Below are 19794 nucleotides of genomic sequence, written 5' to 3'. Positions count from 1 at the left end.
CAGCAAACCAGTTGTTCTGGGTGTGGCATTATCAGTGTGATTCACACGCATGCCGAGGATCATTCCTCCACCCCAACTGCAGGAGAGGAGAGGAGGGGTGTGGCGCATCTCTGACGGACACTCTTCACTCTCACACGGAGACGCTTCACACCTGGATCAGGAGAGAGAGAGAGAGAGAGAGACAGACACAGACCTCCCAGACACACACAATCACATGGATATCTCTAATCAGGGTAAGATTAAATTCCCATTCATATACTCGTGTTCATGTTCTCCCACAGTACAGTGAGCGGTTTAAAATGACGGGTTTCATTAAATGAGTAATTTTGTTAAATGTTATTGAAATATTTCATGACAGTGAGGAGAAACAAATAGATTAAATCATTTAACTAATCTAGTATAAGTTATAACTTCTATTACTAATGCGTGTGTTTTCTGCTGAATGCTGTGTAACTGGACTGACTGGTGTCTCATATGTTGTAATGTGTGAGGACAGAGATTCAACACAAGATATTAATCACATAAACCTAAAAATAGAGTCTGAAACTGTAACTGAAATGTATTTCTTTTTGAGGTGAGGTTCTGAACCTTCGTAAAATGTATGATGTTACGACACTTATATTTCCTAGTCTTCTCAGTGTCTGATTGATTCTGGAGGCTCTTTACGTGTGTGATGCTCTTATGTGTCTGTGACGTCACTACTGAAGGCCCAGTATGATATTAGATTATATAGCCTATAATAAAAGATAATGAATTTCAAACCTGAACCAAACATATTTTTATTCAAAGCTCAACAGTCTGCCATTAGTCTTTAGTCTGCCACAAAAAAACAACATTAAAATCATGAACTCAAATGTCATTGTGAAAAAAAAACTTTCAGGCTATAGCCTAACGCTAATAAGCCTTATGCCAAAATTATTATTACAACTAAATTGTCGGCCATTAAATAAGAAAACTACTTGTGTAGATGATTTGCTTTGTGTAACCCGACATCAGACATTAGGCTGAAGTATTTTTTTGCACACAGTGCCGCGATCAATCAATCACTCCTTTACGACTGGCTGCACATTCACTGTCCTCGCGGCGGCTGCAACTCACGCTCTCTTCATTCGCGCCCACGGTATCTTTGTAGAACTTAAAAAAAAGAAACAAAAAAGATGCTGCAGCCAATGAGCAGCCGGCGGGGACTGCAGGACGACTCAAACTCAACAGACAGTTTTTAATGTTTTATCAGACAATAACTACTCAAGATTTTGCTTTAGTATAATTTTCGGGACAATTAGGGCCGGATTCGGGATTCGGGACAACAGCTTAGATTTCGGGACTGTCCCGAATTTTTCGGGAATTCTGGTCACCCTAGGTCAGTAGTCTGAGAGCATACGGTCTTTAGTGGCTGTTCAAACAGATTCGATCACATGAACGTTTACACTACGAAAGCAATCCGGCCTAATGCATTCCCTCTGGAAGTGGTGAAAGTGGACAAGCTCGGAGCGTTTTAGACCCTGTTTACACCTGTATTTAGTGTCGTTCACTTAGGATCCGATCAACCAAAACGCTTCCTAACACCAGGTGTAAACAGGGCCTTTGACACTGTGTTTTTGTGATGTCATCAGCCAACCAGTGTTGCCTTGATGTCATTTTACTGCATCGCTTAGTTAATAGTCAATCTATAGCTCAGATGATTGGCTCAAATTAATGTGTATAGCGGCATGAACTCAACCAATCAGGATGTCCAGTGCCCAATCCCACCCCTGAAAGTTCCTGAACTTTGAAAAAGTACTACCTCGCAAACAGGGACTTTCGGAGGGGGAAATATTTACCCAGAACTTCATTTAGACCCTGGTTCCTGCGGTGGAAACACACCGAGTCCCAGCCCAAAGTCCCTAGCTCCTGGGGAAAGTTCCTGCGGTGGAAACTCACCGAGTCCCAGCCCAAAGTCCGTAGCTCCTGGGGAAAGTTCCTGCGGTGGAAACGCGGCTCTAGTGGCTAACAGATTTCTGTTCTGTCGCTGTCTTCCAGGTATCGGTCCTCGCGGCTCCCCCTCTGAGCTGTGTTTGGTGTTGGTCGGCAGCATCGGCTGTGGAAAGACCCTGACGGCGGACACACTCCTGAGTCAGACTTCGGATCTGGGATCTCCGGCCTCTTCCCGTGTGAGCCAGATCCGGCGAGGGCTCTCGGAGGGCCGGCGGCTGTGCGTTGTGGAAACCCCTCGCTGGTACTGGCGGGGCAAGGAGCTGGAGGCCGACATTCAGGAGGAAACCCGGCGTTCCCTCAGCTTGAGTGCCTCCGGGCCCTTCATCTTCCTCTTCCTCATTCCCATCGGGGAGTTTACGGAGATGGAGCAGTGCATCCCGGATCAGCTGGAGCACATTTTTGGGCAGTCTGTGCTGGGTCACACGCTGGTGCTGCTCACCTGTGGAGAATACCTGATGGACCGCAGTGTGGACGAGTACCTGAGCAAGGAGGAGGGGCTTCAGGAGGTGGTGAGGAGGTGCCGAGGACACTATCATGTGATCAGGAACCGCAGATCTGACGACAGACAGCAAGTCGTCTCTCTACTGGAGAAGGTGAGGCTACAGGTGTCCGACTGAAAGCTGAGATCATCCTACATACAGTCAAACCAAAAATTATTCAGACACCAGATATCATTTTTGATTTTTTTTTTCTAGTGGGTGCAGGACACTATAGTTCATTTATGTAAGTGAGGATAGCAAAATAAATTAAACTGTGACATATTCAAACGCGCATACCTATAGACTGAACACGTGGTGTTTTCATAGCTTCGCTTTTTTGAAGTTTACATGGAGATAATAACGTTTTTGAAAATTTTTCACCGCTTGCACCTTGGAACCTGTTTCAAGGTTTGTGTTTTCGAGCACCAAACACTGTTGTTGTGCAAATGAACGGCCAGAACATATTAAAAGTTTCTGTTTTCAGTTAAAACAGTGTCATGTTAGCGGACCCTAAGGTAATAACTAATGATCTTTACAATGGAAGTGAGTCAATCAAAACTAACGCTGGATAATAACTTTATTCTAAAGCTGTTTTAAAGCCAAAACAATCTCTGATACTTTAATTTCCTAATATCACCATAAAGCTGCTTTGAAAAAATCTATATTGTTAAAAGCGGCAAGCGCTATATAAATGAAGGTGACTTGACTTGACATATTATACCCATAAATTCTTCATACAGTGACTACCAGTAAAATTTATAAAACATTGGGACCACAAATTATTCTTACACTTTGACTTGACCATGTTTTGCTTAAGTGTTTTTTCTTTAATTGGTAATGCGACCTTTTTTACACCACAGACTGAACAAAATTAAGCATTGCTTGGTAATTTGTTGAGCTAAATTGGTATTATATAATTGTGTAGTTAAATTTAACAGCTGACAGATATTCAACATAATTCATCTGTGAGACAGTCTAACAGAAGGACGGACAAAACCAGTGAAATATCAACTGAGTTCTTGTCATATTTTATTACCATTTTCTTAAAGGGATGGTTCGGAGTAAAATCAACCTAGGGTCCTTTGCACCATAGCCTCGAGCCAAACACCCCCCCAGAAGCCTTTTTTTCCCTTGGTTGAACATTATTAAAGTTAGAGCTTATTTAGAGAAATCAGCCGGATGGCTTAGTGCAGGCGCTAACGGATCCAATGATGTATCTACTAAATTACCGCACTAATAATGCCCAGAATGGTACCAAACTTCTACAGTTGTACAAATAGGTTCTGTACTCATAAAATGAGGCATTGGAAAGTTTGTAAGTACATCAGGAGTTAATTTAAATAACACTTGCCTGACGGCTCATGCTACCGCTAACCCGGACAGTGATTTGGGAAAAGCCTGTAAAAGTCCTGGCAGAAAGCGATGCATAAGGATGTAGTGTAACGACGCCCAGTTCCAGGAATGCACTAATATTTTGTTGGTAGTACCAGTTTGCAACAATTATTAGTTAACACTAAGTTGTCAACACTTCGGAAAAAATAATAATTCGTCGTTACGCTACATCCTTATGCATCGCTTTCTGCCAGGACTTTTACGTGCTTTTTTTTTTGGACATTAAATGTGCCTTATGTAGAATTTTAAATGCACAAGTTGATACAGACCACAATACATATCTGAACTGTTTCAAGTCAAGACCGAGTCCAAATGCGCCAGTCAATGACAAGACCCTGAAAATATGGTCTCGGACTCGACAGAGACTCGTAGTGTGGACTGCATCATGGTGTTTTCTCATTAGACGACCTGAGCGATGGAAGGCAGGACTGTATTTAACACATTTATATTAAGATAGTAACATGCGTTTGATGCTGAACTAAAAAAAGGACTTATTTTAGATGATCTTAAGGGTCACACTGTAATGGAAGGGATGATGTATTATGACAAAGTACAAATTGTATGATTTTGAGACATGTTTACCTAGTTTCTTGTGTCTCAGGTGGAGCAGATGGTACAGAGGAACGGAGGATTTCACCTGCTCAGGGAAGAGGAGAAAGACATCAGAGAGGAGAAAACAGAGATGAAGCTCAGTGCAGCAAGAGACACAATGTGGAACGGAGGCAACGGAGGAAAACTAACACAAATCAACACATTTGACAAACAAACCAAGGAAACCGTAAGTGATGGAGTGATTGAGAAACACCTGATCAATGGACTTCAGTCACAGAAGCGGGAGGATGAGGAAACACAGAGCAAACATGCACTTCTGGAGAGAGGCTCGAGCTTCAAACTCACCAAAGGTGCTGAAATAAACCAGAACAAATGCAGGGAACTAATCCAGAAGTTTCCTATCCTGCTCCTGAAGGGCCTCCTCCAGCAGAGTTCAACTCCAGTCCCAGTTAAACACGCTTAAACCAGCTAATCAAGCTGGGGTGTGTTTCCCGTCGTTATCAGCATCAATGAGTCTGAGTCAAAGTTGTGTGTTTGGAGCTGTGGTTAGAAGCAGAGTTTCTTGTTTGCATGACATGTGGACTCAATAAATCCTGATCTTGAGCAGAATAATCAAGCTGACATTCAGTACAACCTGTATCTGTTATTTAGAATATATTCCAATATCATTTACGTCTTTTAGTTTGTCAAGAGATTTAAAGCGTTGTTTCTGAAGAGTGTGAACGAGCTCTAGTGTGTAAGAATGAGCCTATGATTGAATCTGGAAATAAAGCAAAATAACTGAGAAACATGAGAAATAGTCGTCAGATGACATGTTCATCATTTATAGCAAAACATCTAGTGTTAATTCGATCTCAAACAGATTCATTAACAGTAGTTATTACTCCACCACATGCGTGAAATCATTAACCAATGTAGTTGAACGGCAAATTTGCGACAGTACGGTTTCGGGAAACAGTCGTGACGAGCTTGTTGATTTCTTAAACGATGCATCGTACTATAGTAGTGAAGCAGCGAGTTACGGCGTTGTACGGGAAACACACTCCTCTTCGGGATCACTGGAAGTTTCAGAGAGGTGTGTTGGAGCCAAACTGCAGGAAAGTGGCCCTCAAGGAGCAGGATCGGATACGCCTGAACTAATCAAGCTAGACACAAAACCGAAATGCTAAGAATATATGTTGATGCCACTTGGATGACGAGAGAAATGTTTGTTTGAAATGATGCTCATGTATGAGATGTGTTGATGTGTAACTCTAGAGGGAGCTATTCTCAGTCAGATGATGGAGGAGCCAGAGCTTCAGCACTGCCAGAGCTTCATCAACTCTAGTAGGTTCATAACATTCACTTTTTATTTTTTCAGTAACAAATACGTCTTTATGCATATTACACACATACATAAAACAAGTTCATTGATAGAGACTCACTCTGAGTGTTTGGCCTTTTTGAATGGGCATCTCTGGGAGATTTTTCCCCCACATGTTTTATGGTCCAATATATGAAAATGCTTAATCTGATCACTTGGTAAAGTTGCACTCTCCTCAACAACACACGATTTGAGGAATCATGCGTGTCTTGAGCTCGAATGCACAACTTAGTCAGTTTGCGAAATCTGTGTCCTAATCAAGGTTATTACAGTTTTGCATTTTTAAATTAGTTTTTATTTTAATATCGTTTTCAATTTTGCTTTACATTTCAGATTAGTTTTAGTTAGTTTCATTAATGGTTTTGTTAGTTTCACTCTAGTTTTTATATTTTGTGAACACATTTCTATTTAGTTTTTATATAGTTTAGCAGAGCTAACAGAACACTTCCAGTGTAGACCAAAGCGAGATGTTTTATCTCAGCAAAGTTTAATGTTTGCACAGATTACAGTTAACTCTTGTGCAGAGTAGACATCTTAATAATAATAATAATAATAATAAAATAATGGTTTGAGATTGAACAAATAAATGAAACTTGAAAGTAAAAATTCTGACAAATTCAGTGGTTAATCGCCTCAGATAACTTCACGTCCATGAAGCTCCATCATATACAGGCATTTCCCTAAACAGCCACAGGTCAGATATTCCAGGTTAATAAGAAGATCTTATTAATTACGAAACCGATTATTTATTTTTGCTAATTATTATTTCATTTCAGTTAGTTTTTCAGTAACTGTTGATAGTTTTGTTTAGTTTTTCATTTATTATGAATTTTGGTAACACTTTATTTTACAATGTCCTTGTTATATGTTACATGTACTTACCATAGTAATAACAGTAAATTATGCATAATTACATGCAACTAACCCTCAACCAAACCCTAATCCTATCCTTACCCTATAGTAAGCACATGTAGTTAATTATTATTTATCAGTTCTTAAATATATAATTGCACTGTAACAATGACACCTTAAAATAAAGTGTAACTTGAATTTTTTTTCTTTCTTTTTTTCTTCAGTTTCCGAAAATGTTTTTTGACCAATAGTTTTAGTCTTAGTTTCGGTTTTCGTTTACAAAAATAACCTTGGTCCTAATGCTGATACATTTGCTTCTGTTTCTCATTCCAGTCCATCACAGTTTTCAGAAGGTTTCGGATGACTTTGAGACTCTCTCTCCTGGATCTCCTGTATCTCCTGTATCATCCTCACGTCCCTCCTCTGATCTTCTGGATGATTCTTCTCTGCCCGAGCTGAGGATGGTTCTGCTGGGTCGTCGTGGTTCTGGGAAGAGTGCGGCCGGGAACATCATTCTGGGTCGAGAGGAGTTTGAGCTTCATGGAGAGGATCATGTCAGAGCGGCGGATCAGGAGTGTGTGAAGGCCAGAGCGCTCGTGGACGACACGCGGGTCAGTGTCACAGTTTTGCTCGTGTCATGTAAACGTCTTACTGAGATTAAGTCCTTACTCTGATTATTGCAGTGCTCGAAGTGGGAACTTCTATGGCCGTTAACACCTGGTGTTAGGAAGCGTTTTGGTTGATCGGATCACAAGGAGACGACACTAAATACAGGTGTAAACAGGGTCTAAAACGCTTCGAGCTTGTCCACTTTCACCACTTCCAGAGGGAGTCGAGAACGCATTAGAGCGGATTGATCTCGTAGTGTAAACGCTCATGTGGTCGAATGCGTTTGAAAAGCCACTAAAGACCGTCTGCTCTCCGACCACTGATCTAATACGTAACATTATGGGAAGCGCACTAACCAGACGGGATTTAGACGGTCGGATGAAGACCCAAGTTTGGTTTGAAGATGAAAAACGTACCAAGCACAATGTTCTCTGATCATTCCTGATTTCTAACACACGGCAGATCTTGCGTCTGTCAGAACAGAAACTAAAGCTGATGCTCTCCGTGTGTTTCTCCGTCATCTCCAGTCGCGTTCATATGTAAATTGCGTGAGCTTATTCGTCCATTAGATCTAAAGATCTGAAAAAACACACATTTTCCTCCCCATAGACCCTCCCCTCGAAGAAATCAGGACAGAAGTGAGTGAAAGTGGACAAAAGAGACGGATTAAAACACCAGGTGTAAACGGGAATGTCTCCCTCGTCTACTTGTGATCCGATAGACCAAAACGCATATTAATATCAGCTGTAAACAGAGCCTGTGTTTTAATCCCACTTTTCCAGAACACGATTTCAACCGAGGACTGACACTGGATTATTTAGATATAAGCTGAGGATTGATGTGATTAAACCTCTTCTGTCTCCTTCAGGTGTCTGTGATCGACACACCGGACTGGTTTCAGTCGGAGAGATCTCCAGAGGAGGTGAAAGCTCAGATCTCCTCGTGTGTGTCCCTGTCGGCCCCGGGCCCTCACGTGTTCCTGCTCTGTGTCCCCGTGGATCGGCCCACTGTCTGCGAGCTCCCGGCGCTGAAGGCCCTCGAGGGAACGTTCGGACCCGAGACCGTACGCCGGCACACGATCGTCCTCTTCACGCGCTCCGACCTGCTTCCGAAGGGATCGTCCGGTGTGGAGGATTACATCAGTTCCCAGCGGCCCGAGATGCTGGAGCTGGTGCAGAGATGCGGAGACCGATATCACATTCTCACAACCGAACGGAAAAACATGAAAGAGCTCCTGGAGAAGGTGAAGCAGACGGTGAAGGAGAGCGGAGGGAGTTTCTACAACATCTCGCTTTACCAGGAGAACCAGGAGAACCAGATGAAGAGCGTGAGGAGAGTCAGACAGAACCAGTCGTCTAGTTCTCTGGACGCCGTGCGAGAGACTGAGGAAGAGGAGGAGGAGGTGACGGAGAAGAGTATTCGTTTGGATTCATCTGCTCCCGATCGCTCGCTGCTGCGCTCCGTGTGGGAGACGACAAGGTCGGGAGCGAGTCGTGTGCCGAAGCTGCTGTTCGCCGGAGCGCTAACCGGCGCGGTGCTAGGCCTGTTCCTCGCGGGAGCTGTAGGGGGCGCTGTAGGAGCCGCGCTGGGGTCCGTGGCCACGGAGGTCGGGAGACGGAGATTCCTTAAACAGAAAACAGAGTGATTCCGGAAATAGACAGTTTGAGCTGCTCTGTGAACTGTAAAATCATTCCCACCTTTGTGGTTTCTTGCATCAGTCAAATCTGTACAAAGGCAATTTCAAATTCAAAATTGCTTTATTGGCATGACTGTACATAATACAATATTGCCATATTCATTGCCATATTATACGTGCTGCATATTCATCTTTTAGTTTTGAGTTTTAAAGGTGCAGAGTGTAATATTTAGGAGGATCTGTTGACAGAAATGCAATATCATATACATAACTATGTTTTCAGTGGTGTATAAAGACCTTACATAATGAACCGTTATATTTTTATTACTTTAGAATGAGGCATTTCTCTCTACACACACCGCGGGTCCGCTTACATCGACATGTTTCTACAGTGGCCCTAAACGGACAAACACATTTCATCACTATGTTGTTCATGTAAAGCGAGCTAAAGTCAACTAATTAAACACTGACACAATGATGAACAAGTATCAATAATATTTGCAATAACAGATTGTTTTACTGAATAATTAAGTAAACGGAATTTCTTAATTTATCTCTGTAAAGAAACCTCAGTGTTGGCTACTCTCTGCTGTCTCAGACGACGACATCACTTCCTGTCGGCCACCGTAACTTCTGTTGGGTGCAATTCACAAACTCACCACTAGATGCTGCTTAAAATTACACATTGCACCTTTAAATGTTTCCATACCACTCTAAATTCAGCTGATTCTTTACCAACAGTTTCATGAACACAAGAACATATCAACACGTTCACTGCATTTTTTTTTTTTTTTTCAATTCTGTAACCATAAATTTATGTGCACCAAAAATTAAATGTCTGTTTCTTGAAAGGACACTAATTTATCACTAAATGTGTTCCAGCCAAACAAAGCAATATTTATATTGTCATAAAACTGTTAATGTGAACAAATTATGTTCACATGCACATGTATATCTTCACTTCTCCTAAACCAGCTGACCACACTTCATATATATTTATTAAAATAAATATTAAACAGAAATATAAGCATATTTTAAAGAAACATTTCTGTGTCCTGATAAAAGGAGGACATTTATTTTAAAACGACACCATTCATATGCTTCTGGGTCTTGCAGTAATAATATTATTTATATAAAAAAATAAATTTTGGAAATTATGTAGTGACCAAAAAATAAAATTATACATAAAACTTTATTTTTGAGTTTCTTCTGATGGTTGGATGTTCTCTCAACTTTGCATTCCAATGATATTGATGCTCAGATGTTTCTGTTTTATAAAATTAACATTTTAGTTTTCTAATGCAACTCACATGCAAGCACAATTATTTGCATTTGTCTCAAAAACTAATCCTCTGTATGATTTCAGTCAAAGGTTTTTATAATCATGACATGAGAAAAATTCAGCCACCGATGTCCAAACGACTGGTGTATTTTAACTGTGTTTACAGTTGCTTTAGAAGCCTTGAAAACTGATTATGGTAAGGAGCATTACATTTCTGACACACGCTTGAGGTGTTTGGCCAATCACAGCGCACCGGGTCAGCTGGCCAATTACAGCGCACCGGGTATGCTGACCAATCAGAGCACTCTGGGCTCTTCAGAAGGAGGGGCTTTGTAGGAATCAGAGCATTTCAGACAGACTGGGAATAGAGAAGCTGCATTAATGTACAGTATGTAAAAAAAAATAATAATTTTTTATATATATATATATATATTAAAGCGTTGTTACCTAGCTCCGCCTCCATTCAGAAGAGGGCGGAGTCTTTACACGAGCTTCAGAAACTCCAGCAATAACAGAACAGACCAATCTCCCTCATCCAGAATCCCAGAATAACCAGGAGCGAGTGCAGCCTTACGGAGAGACTCAGGACGAGCTTCTGAATGTTAGTGGAGACATTTCTGTAGTTGTTGTGGAGTTACACTGATCATCTCATCATCATGTTGAACTTCTCCACAAGTGTCCACAGTTCCTGAGGTCTTTATAAGACAGCGGTGACATGTTCTGGTCAATAGTGTTCAGTGCTCGTCTGTGCTCAACCACAGAACAGTTTCAGGCTCTGCTGGATCTTCATCATTGCGCTAGAACTGGTCTCTGTTGGCGCGTGTGGAACCAAATGTCGGCTGGTGTGTGTAAACGTGCAGATTAAGGGCCGGTAATATAAGATCCTCTTCATACATCAGAAGGAGAGCGAAATCTGATCGGCTTATTTTTTGACATGCTTGCAGAGAAAGACTCACCAGAACACAGTTACTGGGTTTCACTTTTCACGTTTTCTGTGTTGTAGAAGCACCGGCACCCGATTATAGCACTTACACACGGGAGAAGTCAGATTTGCATGATTTTTCCCCTTTAAAATAGCATCATATGACCTCTTAAAGAGTTTTATTCTTAAGTTTTACACAATGTCTGTCACAATGTCACGAATCACCGGTTGGGTAACAATGTGTTAGAGTGTGTGTGTGTGTGACCTTGGCCAGAGGAAGTGCTCAGTGTCATCAGAGATGTCATAACCTCTGCAAGCGTGATGAAACTCCAGGTGGCCGAGCGCTGTGCCAGCGAGAGGGTGTGGTACCCATAATGCCCTGCTCCTGGGGCATCAGGGGGTTTATCTCACCGTCACACACACACACACACACCAGTTCTCTGCCCCCCCCCCCAGAGGCCTCGGTACCAGAGACGGGAAACACTCAAACCTTGCATATCCCTGAACCGTCCCGTCATGTGACACACGCAGGCGTTTGTGGCGTGTCATTCAACCAAGCGTTACGCAAGTCTGCCTTCCTGAATGCGGGCCGCAGGAGTGTGTGTGGCGGATGGGTGAAATGGAGAGGGTGATTTTCACTTTTTCATTCTTCCCATCTTTTTCATAACTCGTGGTCCATGTCAGGAAGTCTGTTGGCTGGCGATGAGACAGCAGCAACTGTAGATGCTTCCTGACACCTGATCCGACGAGAGAAATACAGTCAGATACCCACAGATGACCTCTGACCCCCCCCCCCCCCCCCACACACACACACATGCACGCACACACACTGCCACAGCTGAAGTGGGAAAAACACAACACGGCTGAACAGCGTCAGTTTTTCCATCCCGCTCGGATTCTCATGATTCTGTCATGAATAAACTGCATCCGGCTACAGGACGGGCCTTTTTTTAAAAAAAACAAAATGATTTTCCTGTCCCAGCAGTCTATGATGAAAAATCTTGGAAAATCCTAATCCCATCTGACGGCTGACCGAGGGACACAATAAGTGGCGTGTCCCTCGGTCTGCAGCATTTTAGCAGCAGCATTTTCGGTGCATGCTACAGAAAAACACACATTTTACAGCATCAGTTGAGATAGTGAGCATGTGACTCTTTGAAGCACTGCTTAAAGTCAACATGAAATCAAAAAATACTTATTTTTCATGGAATATAGCTAGACTAGTGCATATCTTTAAATCAAAAAAATCAAGTGCCTCATAATCAAAACACTGCAGAAAATAATGTTCTTCTTCAGTATTTTTCCATTCCTGAATTGACTGTGCAACACATTGACTGTTTATACACACGGGATTGTGCAATATACTTTTTACTGCTCTTTTTCTATTTCTTGCCTCTATGTTGAGTTGTATGTTGTGAGTTATCTTTACTCAGTGTTTTGTATTGTACTTGTGTAAATTTTACCACAAGGAGTTGCACTTGAATTTCATTGTACAGCTAAGTGTCAACTTAAGTTTTTCGTCGAATTAAATTAAGATACATTTACTTGAGAAGCAAAATGGCTAAAGATATTAAGTCTTGTTTCCTGAAAAAATTATCAAAATTAAGTGAGTTTATGCTTAAAACAAGAAAAATATCTGCCAATGGAGTCAGAAAAATGCAAATTTTGCTTTGAATTAAGTTTGGGTTTTTTTACCCCATTGGCCGATTTAAAAAAAACAAAAACAATAACTGAGCATATACTAGTAAAAAGATCCGAGGGCTCAGGGAATGCAAACACACCTGTGTTGATCCACAACCTTGACCCATTTTGACTCATGTTGATCCCTCCTCCTAAAGTATGTGATCTAAAAATTCAACTTTAGTCAAGGCAACATGATGTTACACTGACAATAACATGGCATCATTTGCATGAGATGCCTAATAAAACACAAACAAACATCTAACCTGGACAACAGAGCTTATTCATAGAATTTGATTTCAATGCTTTTAAAACAGAGTATGAAATACCAAGGTTTTCTGTAATGATGACGTTACATTCCATTAGGAAAATAGATTCCAAAAGTGACATCGCACCCTCAAATGATGTCACTAACCTTGAAAGGTCAGGGATCATTTCATCATCAGAAGCACTCGTTGTATCATCAGGTACTTTGTAAACAACTTTGGCTGGTTTTACAAAACCTGTCTGTCTGGAAACAATCACATTCAACCTGAATAAAGTTTGTATTTTTGTAAGTGTATTTTGTGTTCTGTTGATAAAGACCAGTGGTTCGAGCCATTTCCCATCATTCTCAGGGGGTCACTAACACACCTAATGCTCATCCTTCACTCGTCATTATCTAACACTAGTGCTAAAAGCTTCCTGGGTTTATTAGGAAGTGAAAATGAGAGAAAGAAATCTGAAACTTATTTTATTCAAACCAAGATCAGTTGAACGCAAGCCACATACTTCCAAACTGCGAGGAGCTTCACATCATCCAAACATCTAGGGACTCAGTGTGATGTGGATCATGGATGTGAGCTGCCATCATTAGTTCTTCTACGAGACTCTCATGTCTTCAGCTCAGCTTTAAACAGCGAAAGAGTCAAAAGATCAACACATTATTAAATAATCCAGAGTGCTTGAGACTGTGGTAGATGTGAAGTTTGAGGTACCCGTGATCGCATGTGAGGAACCCACACACTCTATTTATTCCTCGAAATATCAGAGAGAGGAAATTAAATGGAGAAGTGACACATGAAACATGGACCAGGAACACAAGCCATGAATTTAAACAAGTAAATTCGCTGTAATTCCACACAAAATGTCAATGTTTATACCAAGCGGCATCCGTCCGGTCTCTCTCTTGAATCCAACACGGAAGTGTCTTAAACTGCAGTTCAGCGACTGGCCACTAGAGGCCGGCTGCAGAAGAGACTCAATCCCATAAACCCCCATGTTAAAATGCCCAAATTTACAGCAGAAAAACACATGTTTACAGCCTGGTGCAAAAAGTGGTTTTGAACTATATAACTAATTTTACCCTTCATGACGACTGTGAGGGGGTGAATTTTTGTATAACTCATCCGTTTAAATTATACCAAGCCTTAAAGTTCTGCATAATTAAGGGCGTGGCCACTTGAGTGACAGGTGGATTGCCGCTGATGTCACTACTAGTCGTTTGTCGTCGCGTCACCTCCGCTAATCTGCCTCGCTGCACATTTTCGTTTATCCGGGAGTGAAGCGCGGCCAAGATGGCGACGGCCGGCTCCGCCCACTTTGGGTTTCAAAAATGCTCTTCAGAAACATACGGGTGACGTCACATCCATATTTCTATACAGTCTATGGTTTATACGCACCGAGGGTTAAACACCCATATCCAGTGTGTTAGTTTGTGGTTTAGTCACCGCTGGTAAGTGCTTGCTGTGACCGCTAGTATCTGTTCCTGAACCTTCTTCTCCGTGATCCCGGTGTGTTCGGTCTCAACGCCGCAAGTTCGAGGACCTGAGCTTTCCTCGCTGTCTGTGTCCCCGTAACAGCTGGATCCCGACGACACCATCATGGAGTCCATAGAGTCTCTGTTTTTGCCAGACGGGGAGCTGCCGTTTCCCAAATCCTCGATTTCCTCCTTCCTCCCATCCGGACAGTTTGTCGTGTCTTTCCCCTGATCGCTCGTCTGGTCGTTCAGCAGCTCGACGAGAAAGTCGATGTACTTCATGGCGAGTCGCAGGATCTCGTTCTTGCTGAGCTTCTTGTCGGGCGGGTGGGTCGGGATGAGTTTACGGAGCTCGGAGAAAGCGCCGTTTACGTTCTGCTGCCGCCAGCGCTCGCGGCTGTTGGTGAAGACGCGCCGGGCCAACTTCTGAGGAGGACCTGAAGGAGAACCACATGTGAGATACAGCTGAAGGAAAACGTTTGTGAACCCCTTGCAGAATCTGTGAAAATGTGAATAATTTTAAACAAAATAAGAGGGATTGTACAAAATGCATGTTATTTTTTATTTAGTACTGTCCTGTTTTAGAGATATTTTGCATAAAGTAAAAACAAGTAATAAAAACTCAGTGAGTGTTTTAGCGCAATTTTCTGACGTCATGGGATCACAACACTAAGAGATAGTAAATCTTTTCCTGGATTTCTTTTGTGCGTTCCCGAGATTAGACCTTCCTTAACATAATGCCGAAAACCCGAAGTCTCTAGGTGGTCTGGTTGAGGAGTAGATAGAAGTGCAAGATTGGTGCGCACAGACGCACAGAACAGAAATCATGAGTTAACAATCGCAATTTTGTCTGGTGGAAAATTGCGCTAAAAAATAGCTGAATTTATTAAAATGACCCTGTTCAAACATTCACCACTGATTCTTCTGAGCACAGAAACGTGGAGTTCATTTGATTTCATTGCAATATAATGTATAATGTATTTGTTAACCTTTTACCATATGTCTTGGAGTATCGAATCGAATCGTGACATGAGGGTATCGTTACACCCCTAATGACGATACTGAACACAAAACATCCACTGATTTGAAAACAGTCCATGAGTGGAATGATGTACCGTCATTGAGGTCCAGTTCGAAGTGTGTGGACGGGCGTCTCTTCACACGAGCATTACTGAAGATCCCAAAGCTTCCAGACGGTCCGAGGAAAGAGCTGAGGGAAAGAGAGAAAACACTGAAAATAAGGAGACAACTTGAGGAAAATAAATCTATAAAAGCAATCTGGAGCGTTTGATGAACGTCTGCCACTGATTGGACAAACGTGACGCCTGTCGTTCTGTCCTCATTACAGCCGCACATCTCGGATAGATCCGACTTTATTCTGTCTGAGCTGCTTTGAGACGAAACTCAGGCTCTGTTTACAGCTGGCATTAATATGTGCTTTGGTCGATCGGTTCACAAGTAGATGAGAAAGACACATTCCCGTTTACACCTGGTGTTTTAATCCGTCTCTTTTGTCCACTTTCACTCACTTCTGTCCTGATTTCTTCAAGGGGAGGGTCTATGGGGAGGAAAATGTGTGTTTTTTCAGATCTTCTGATCTAATGGACAAAATAAGCTCACGCAATTTACATATGAACACCCCCGGAGATGACGGAAAAACACACGGAGAGCATCAGATTTTGTTTCTGCTTTGACAGACGCAAGATCCGCCGAACGCTGTGAGTGTGTGTTAGAAATCGGGAATTGTGAGAGAACATTGAGCTTGGGATGTTTTTCCCCTTTAAACCAAACTTGGGTCTCCAGCTGACAAAACCCAGCAAGCAATATCCACCATTTCACCGTCTAGTTTAACTATAGACCCGATATAGTCCGGCTATGAGTAACACACTTCTAGACAAAATAACCTTGAATTTGGTTACATGTCGTTTTTGCCAAATTAACTTGCGAGATGTATGATATTCCATCATGGAAGCAAAGTCAACAGTGATTACAAGCTGTTTGGTTTCATTTCTTCACTCATTTCATTTTCTTGTTATCTAATTGATGACTAGTCTATTCTTGGGCGATGGTTTAGACGTCTATTAAATTTTCACTGACAGTCCAAATTTTGCCTTGTTTTAGCCTAGACGTCAGGGCTGTGTTTGGACGGCTATTAGACATCCTTTAAATGCAAAATTGCTTGTTGGGAGTTTAGATCCTGTCTGGTTAGCACGCTTCCCATAATGTTTACGCATTAGATCAGTAGACGGAGAGCAGACGGAGAGCAGACGGTCTTTAGTGGCTGTTCAAACATGTTCGATTACATGAGTGGTTACACTACAAAACCAAAATGCGTTTTCGATCCCTCTGGAAGTGGTGAAACAGAAGCGTTTTAGACGCCGTTCACACCTGTATTTACTGTATTTAGTGTCGTTCACTTGTGATCCGATCGACCAAAACACTTCTTAATACCAGGTGTATCCAGGCCATGAGAGAAAGGGAGGTCAAGATAAGTAAGTCACTGGTCTACAAGAGAACATTACATCAGTTCAGATTGTTCATTAGTTTGATGCTCAACAAGACCATTGCTATTAACGCGTGTATCGTCCCACAGCGAATGAGTCACGCGTGTTGTTGAGGAGAGTGTGCTGCTACTTTACTAAGTGATCAGATGCTCCATTTTCACCTGCTGGATGATAAAGCCGCAGAAGATGAACATTTACCAACAACCACCAGAACAATGTAGCCAAGGTGAACACACGTTGAATCAGGTGTTCATCTAAAATGTGCAGTGCTGCAGATACTCTATGACGGGGTGTCAAACTCATTTTAGGTTGAAGGCCCGATGGGGGAAAAATGTAATCATGTGCAGGGCGAATTACCTTTTTTAAACCTTAGTGCGCTGACAATTAGTCTATTAAAATTAACCATACAAACTACAAAATTAATTAGCAAGAAAACTAGCTGCTCTATGAAAACTGCATTTTTACAGTGAAAAGACTAATTCATTTCTAAAATAATGTTTTATGTAATATCTCTGAAAAAACTTTAGTTTAGGGTCCAATTCTCACAATTAACTAGTTGCATATTACAAGGAAATTGGCTGTTTATTAGTATTAATAAAGCACATATTAATGCCTTATTCTACATTTCTAATCCTACCCCATACCTAATTACCTTACTAACTATTAGTATTAATAAGCAGTAATTAGGAGTTTGAGGCAAATGTCATAGTTAATAATGAGAATTGAACCTTAATCTAAAGTGAGCATATTTTTCTATTAGGAATGCCCCGAATATAATTTTTCATGGCCAATTCTGATACATGTTGCTGATTTTTTTTCTTCAAGCAAATTTATTTGTTGTTTATTTGCTCTATAACAGGCCAACAAACAAACAAAAACAAAACAAACATCTGTAGTCATATGAAATTAGAGGCAATCCCTACATTTTAATCACGATCCACACAAAGATGCTACACACATGTACGCATGAGCAGTTATTTTTTATTTAAATTAGATTATATAATTTCAAGATTTAAAGCAGAAACAGAATGGTCTGACTTTTGTTTTGTGAAATTATGCTATAATTATGCTAGAACACACCTGCACAAAACCAAAAACAGCAGACGAACTGAATGAAAATGCAAATTCACTCTCTGCCAGTAGGTGGCGCTTATAGAACAGCAGCTTCCTTGTTTACCGCTTAAACACTACTCTATACAGAGGTAAGAGGACAAGAAAATGCCATTGAAACCATTCTGAAGACACATAACTATAGAACCAATAACTATAGAACCAATTCTTAATGCGCATGTGAACGCCATCAGCGTTTATCACAGGTTCGCGTTTAAAGTCTACATAGAGAAATTGGTGTCGTCTTAGCGGCCCCTAATTTAATAACAAATGATCGTTGCGACGGAAGCGAATCAATCAAAACTAACTTTAGCTGGAAAATAACTTTATTAAAGAACCGCTATGAAGCCAAAACAATGTCTGTTACCCTAAATTATACGTTTGTCTCTGTAAAGCTGCTTTGAAACAATCTACATTGTTAAAAGCGCTATATAAATGAGGATGACTTGACTTGACTTGAAGACAGTTCCCCTTCATAGACACATTCATATAAACCCCTACTCCCATTTCATTACTTATATTTTGTATTTTAATATATAGTCTGGTCTGTGTTAACGTCCTGTTTACAGACTTCGAAATATTCCCACACAAATGACATTTCGGTAAATGATTGCAAAGCAGTTTGTGTGCAAGTCTGGAATAGAGATCGACCAAAATAAAACGTCCCGATTTATGACCGGTCGACCGGTGCATCTCCATTTTCTATTATTGTTCAGATCCCTGTCTGGGCCGGATTGGAAACCATTGTGGGCTGTGTGTTTGACACCCCTGCTCTAATGGTGTGTTCACACCAAAAGCGAAGCGAAAATTCACATTGCGTTACTTGCTCTATTACTTGCGGGATGTTTCTTGTTTTTTGCGTCACTTGCGCCAATAAAAACATTGCACGATTAGAAGTGTCACCCACATCAACAACAACATTTCTTTCTGCCATTTTGACAGCCGTTTCCAGCACTACTTGAGGATGGACAGGTGCCCAGTGCACAGACTTATCAAAAAGTTGTTAACTGATTGGCTTACGTGACAACGCGGCATATTTACGTTTGAGTTGAAATTGTTCAACTTGCGCGGAAGACGCGATTGAGGCGAATATCGAGCATCCGCAGCAACCGCCTCACCCAATTCGTGTCATTCGCGTCTTTGCATTGACATTGTATATATTAATCAAATTTGCGTTTGGTGTAAACACAGCATAAGACTAGGATTGGGATACACTGAGTTTTGTGGATTGTGATTGGGATCCCATTGGGATCCACTCTTTCTTCTTGTCATACGAAGGAGTTTAACTGGTAACAGTTGTGTGTTTGATTCCTAACCTGCTGATGAAGGGGTGTGTGTTCAGGAAGGCTGGCGGCAGGAGGGCCGTCGGGGGTCCAGCGCCGGACAGCGAGGACAGATGAGCGAGTCTCAGCTCCACCGGGCCGTGCCGGATGGCGGGGGGGACCGGGTGCAGGGCCGTCATGGGGGGGAGGGGGGGTTTGCTGTGAGCCAGGCTGATCACCGGGACGTTTGGAGGGATTGATGTGGAGGAGATCGAGGACGAGGACACGCGCTGAAGAGCTCCCTGGGGAGGTGTCGTCGTATCCGGCTCGGCTCCGGTGGCCTCCGGTTCAGTCGCGTCCGTACGCCTCTCCGCATCACGAGTCGCATTAGCGTCGGGCGATCCCGTACGAGCAGGACTGGCGTGCTGGAGGACCGACG

The 19794-nt window shown here is 42.0% G+C and overlaps 3 protein-coding genes across 5 annotated transcripts in view; 1 reads left to right on the top strand and 2 right to left on the bottom strand.

The window, feature by feature from the left end:
- LOC307165431 (G-protein coupled receptor 4-like) overlaps positions 1 to 19794 on the bottom strand; it is a 706289-nt gene that overhangs the window by 189506 nt on the left and 496989 nt on the right. The gene's annotated exons all lie outside the window — the stretch shown is intronic.
- On the top strand, positions 50 to 10491 carry LOC307166219 (GTPase IMAP family member 8; the record flags this gene model as incomplete). The annotated part of the gene is made up of 6 exons (XM_079884434.1): positions 50 to 233; positions 2020 to 2567; positions 4447 to 4747; positions 5655 to 5723; positions 6946 to 7223; positions 8090 to 10491. 6 exons carry the CDS (start codon positions 50 to 52, stop codon positions 8864 to 8866), a joined length of 2157 nt encoding a protein of 718 aa, XP_079740560.1. The 3' UTR covers positions 8867 to 10491.
- Positions 12453 to 19794, bottom strand: part of lyl1 (LYL1 basic helix-loop-helix family member) — a 9651-nt gene continuing 2309 nt past the window's right edge. For 2 of the 3 annotated variants that reach the window (XM_079883034.1, XM_079883032.1), the window contains 3 exons: positions 19410 to 19794; positions 15595 to 15689; positions 12459 to 14916 (listed from right to left, as the gene is read on the bottom strand). The exon at positions 19410 to 19794 is cut by the window's right edge and continues 129 nt beyond it. In XM_079883034.1, the coding sequence (XP_079739160.1) occupies positions 14447 to 14916; positions 15595 to 15689; positions 19410 to 19794 (950 nt within the window). In that variant the 3' untranslated portion in view covers positions 12459 to 14446. Of the gene's footprint in view, positions 14917 to 15594; positions 15690 to 19409 lie in introns of all 3 variants that reach the window. The other variant, XM_079883033.1, reaches the window with a different exon arrangement.

This window comes from Squalius cephalus, assembly GCF_949319135.1.
Source record: "Squalius cephalus genome assembly, chromosome: 10".
In the NCBI taxonomy this organism is placed as follows: Eukaryota; Metazoa; Chordata; class Actinopteri; order Cypriniformes; family Leuciscidae; genus Squalius; species Squalius cephalus.
Note: the sequence above shows the minus strand (reverse complement) of the source record. Positions and strands in the feature narration are given on the sequence as shown.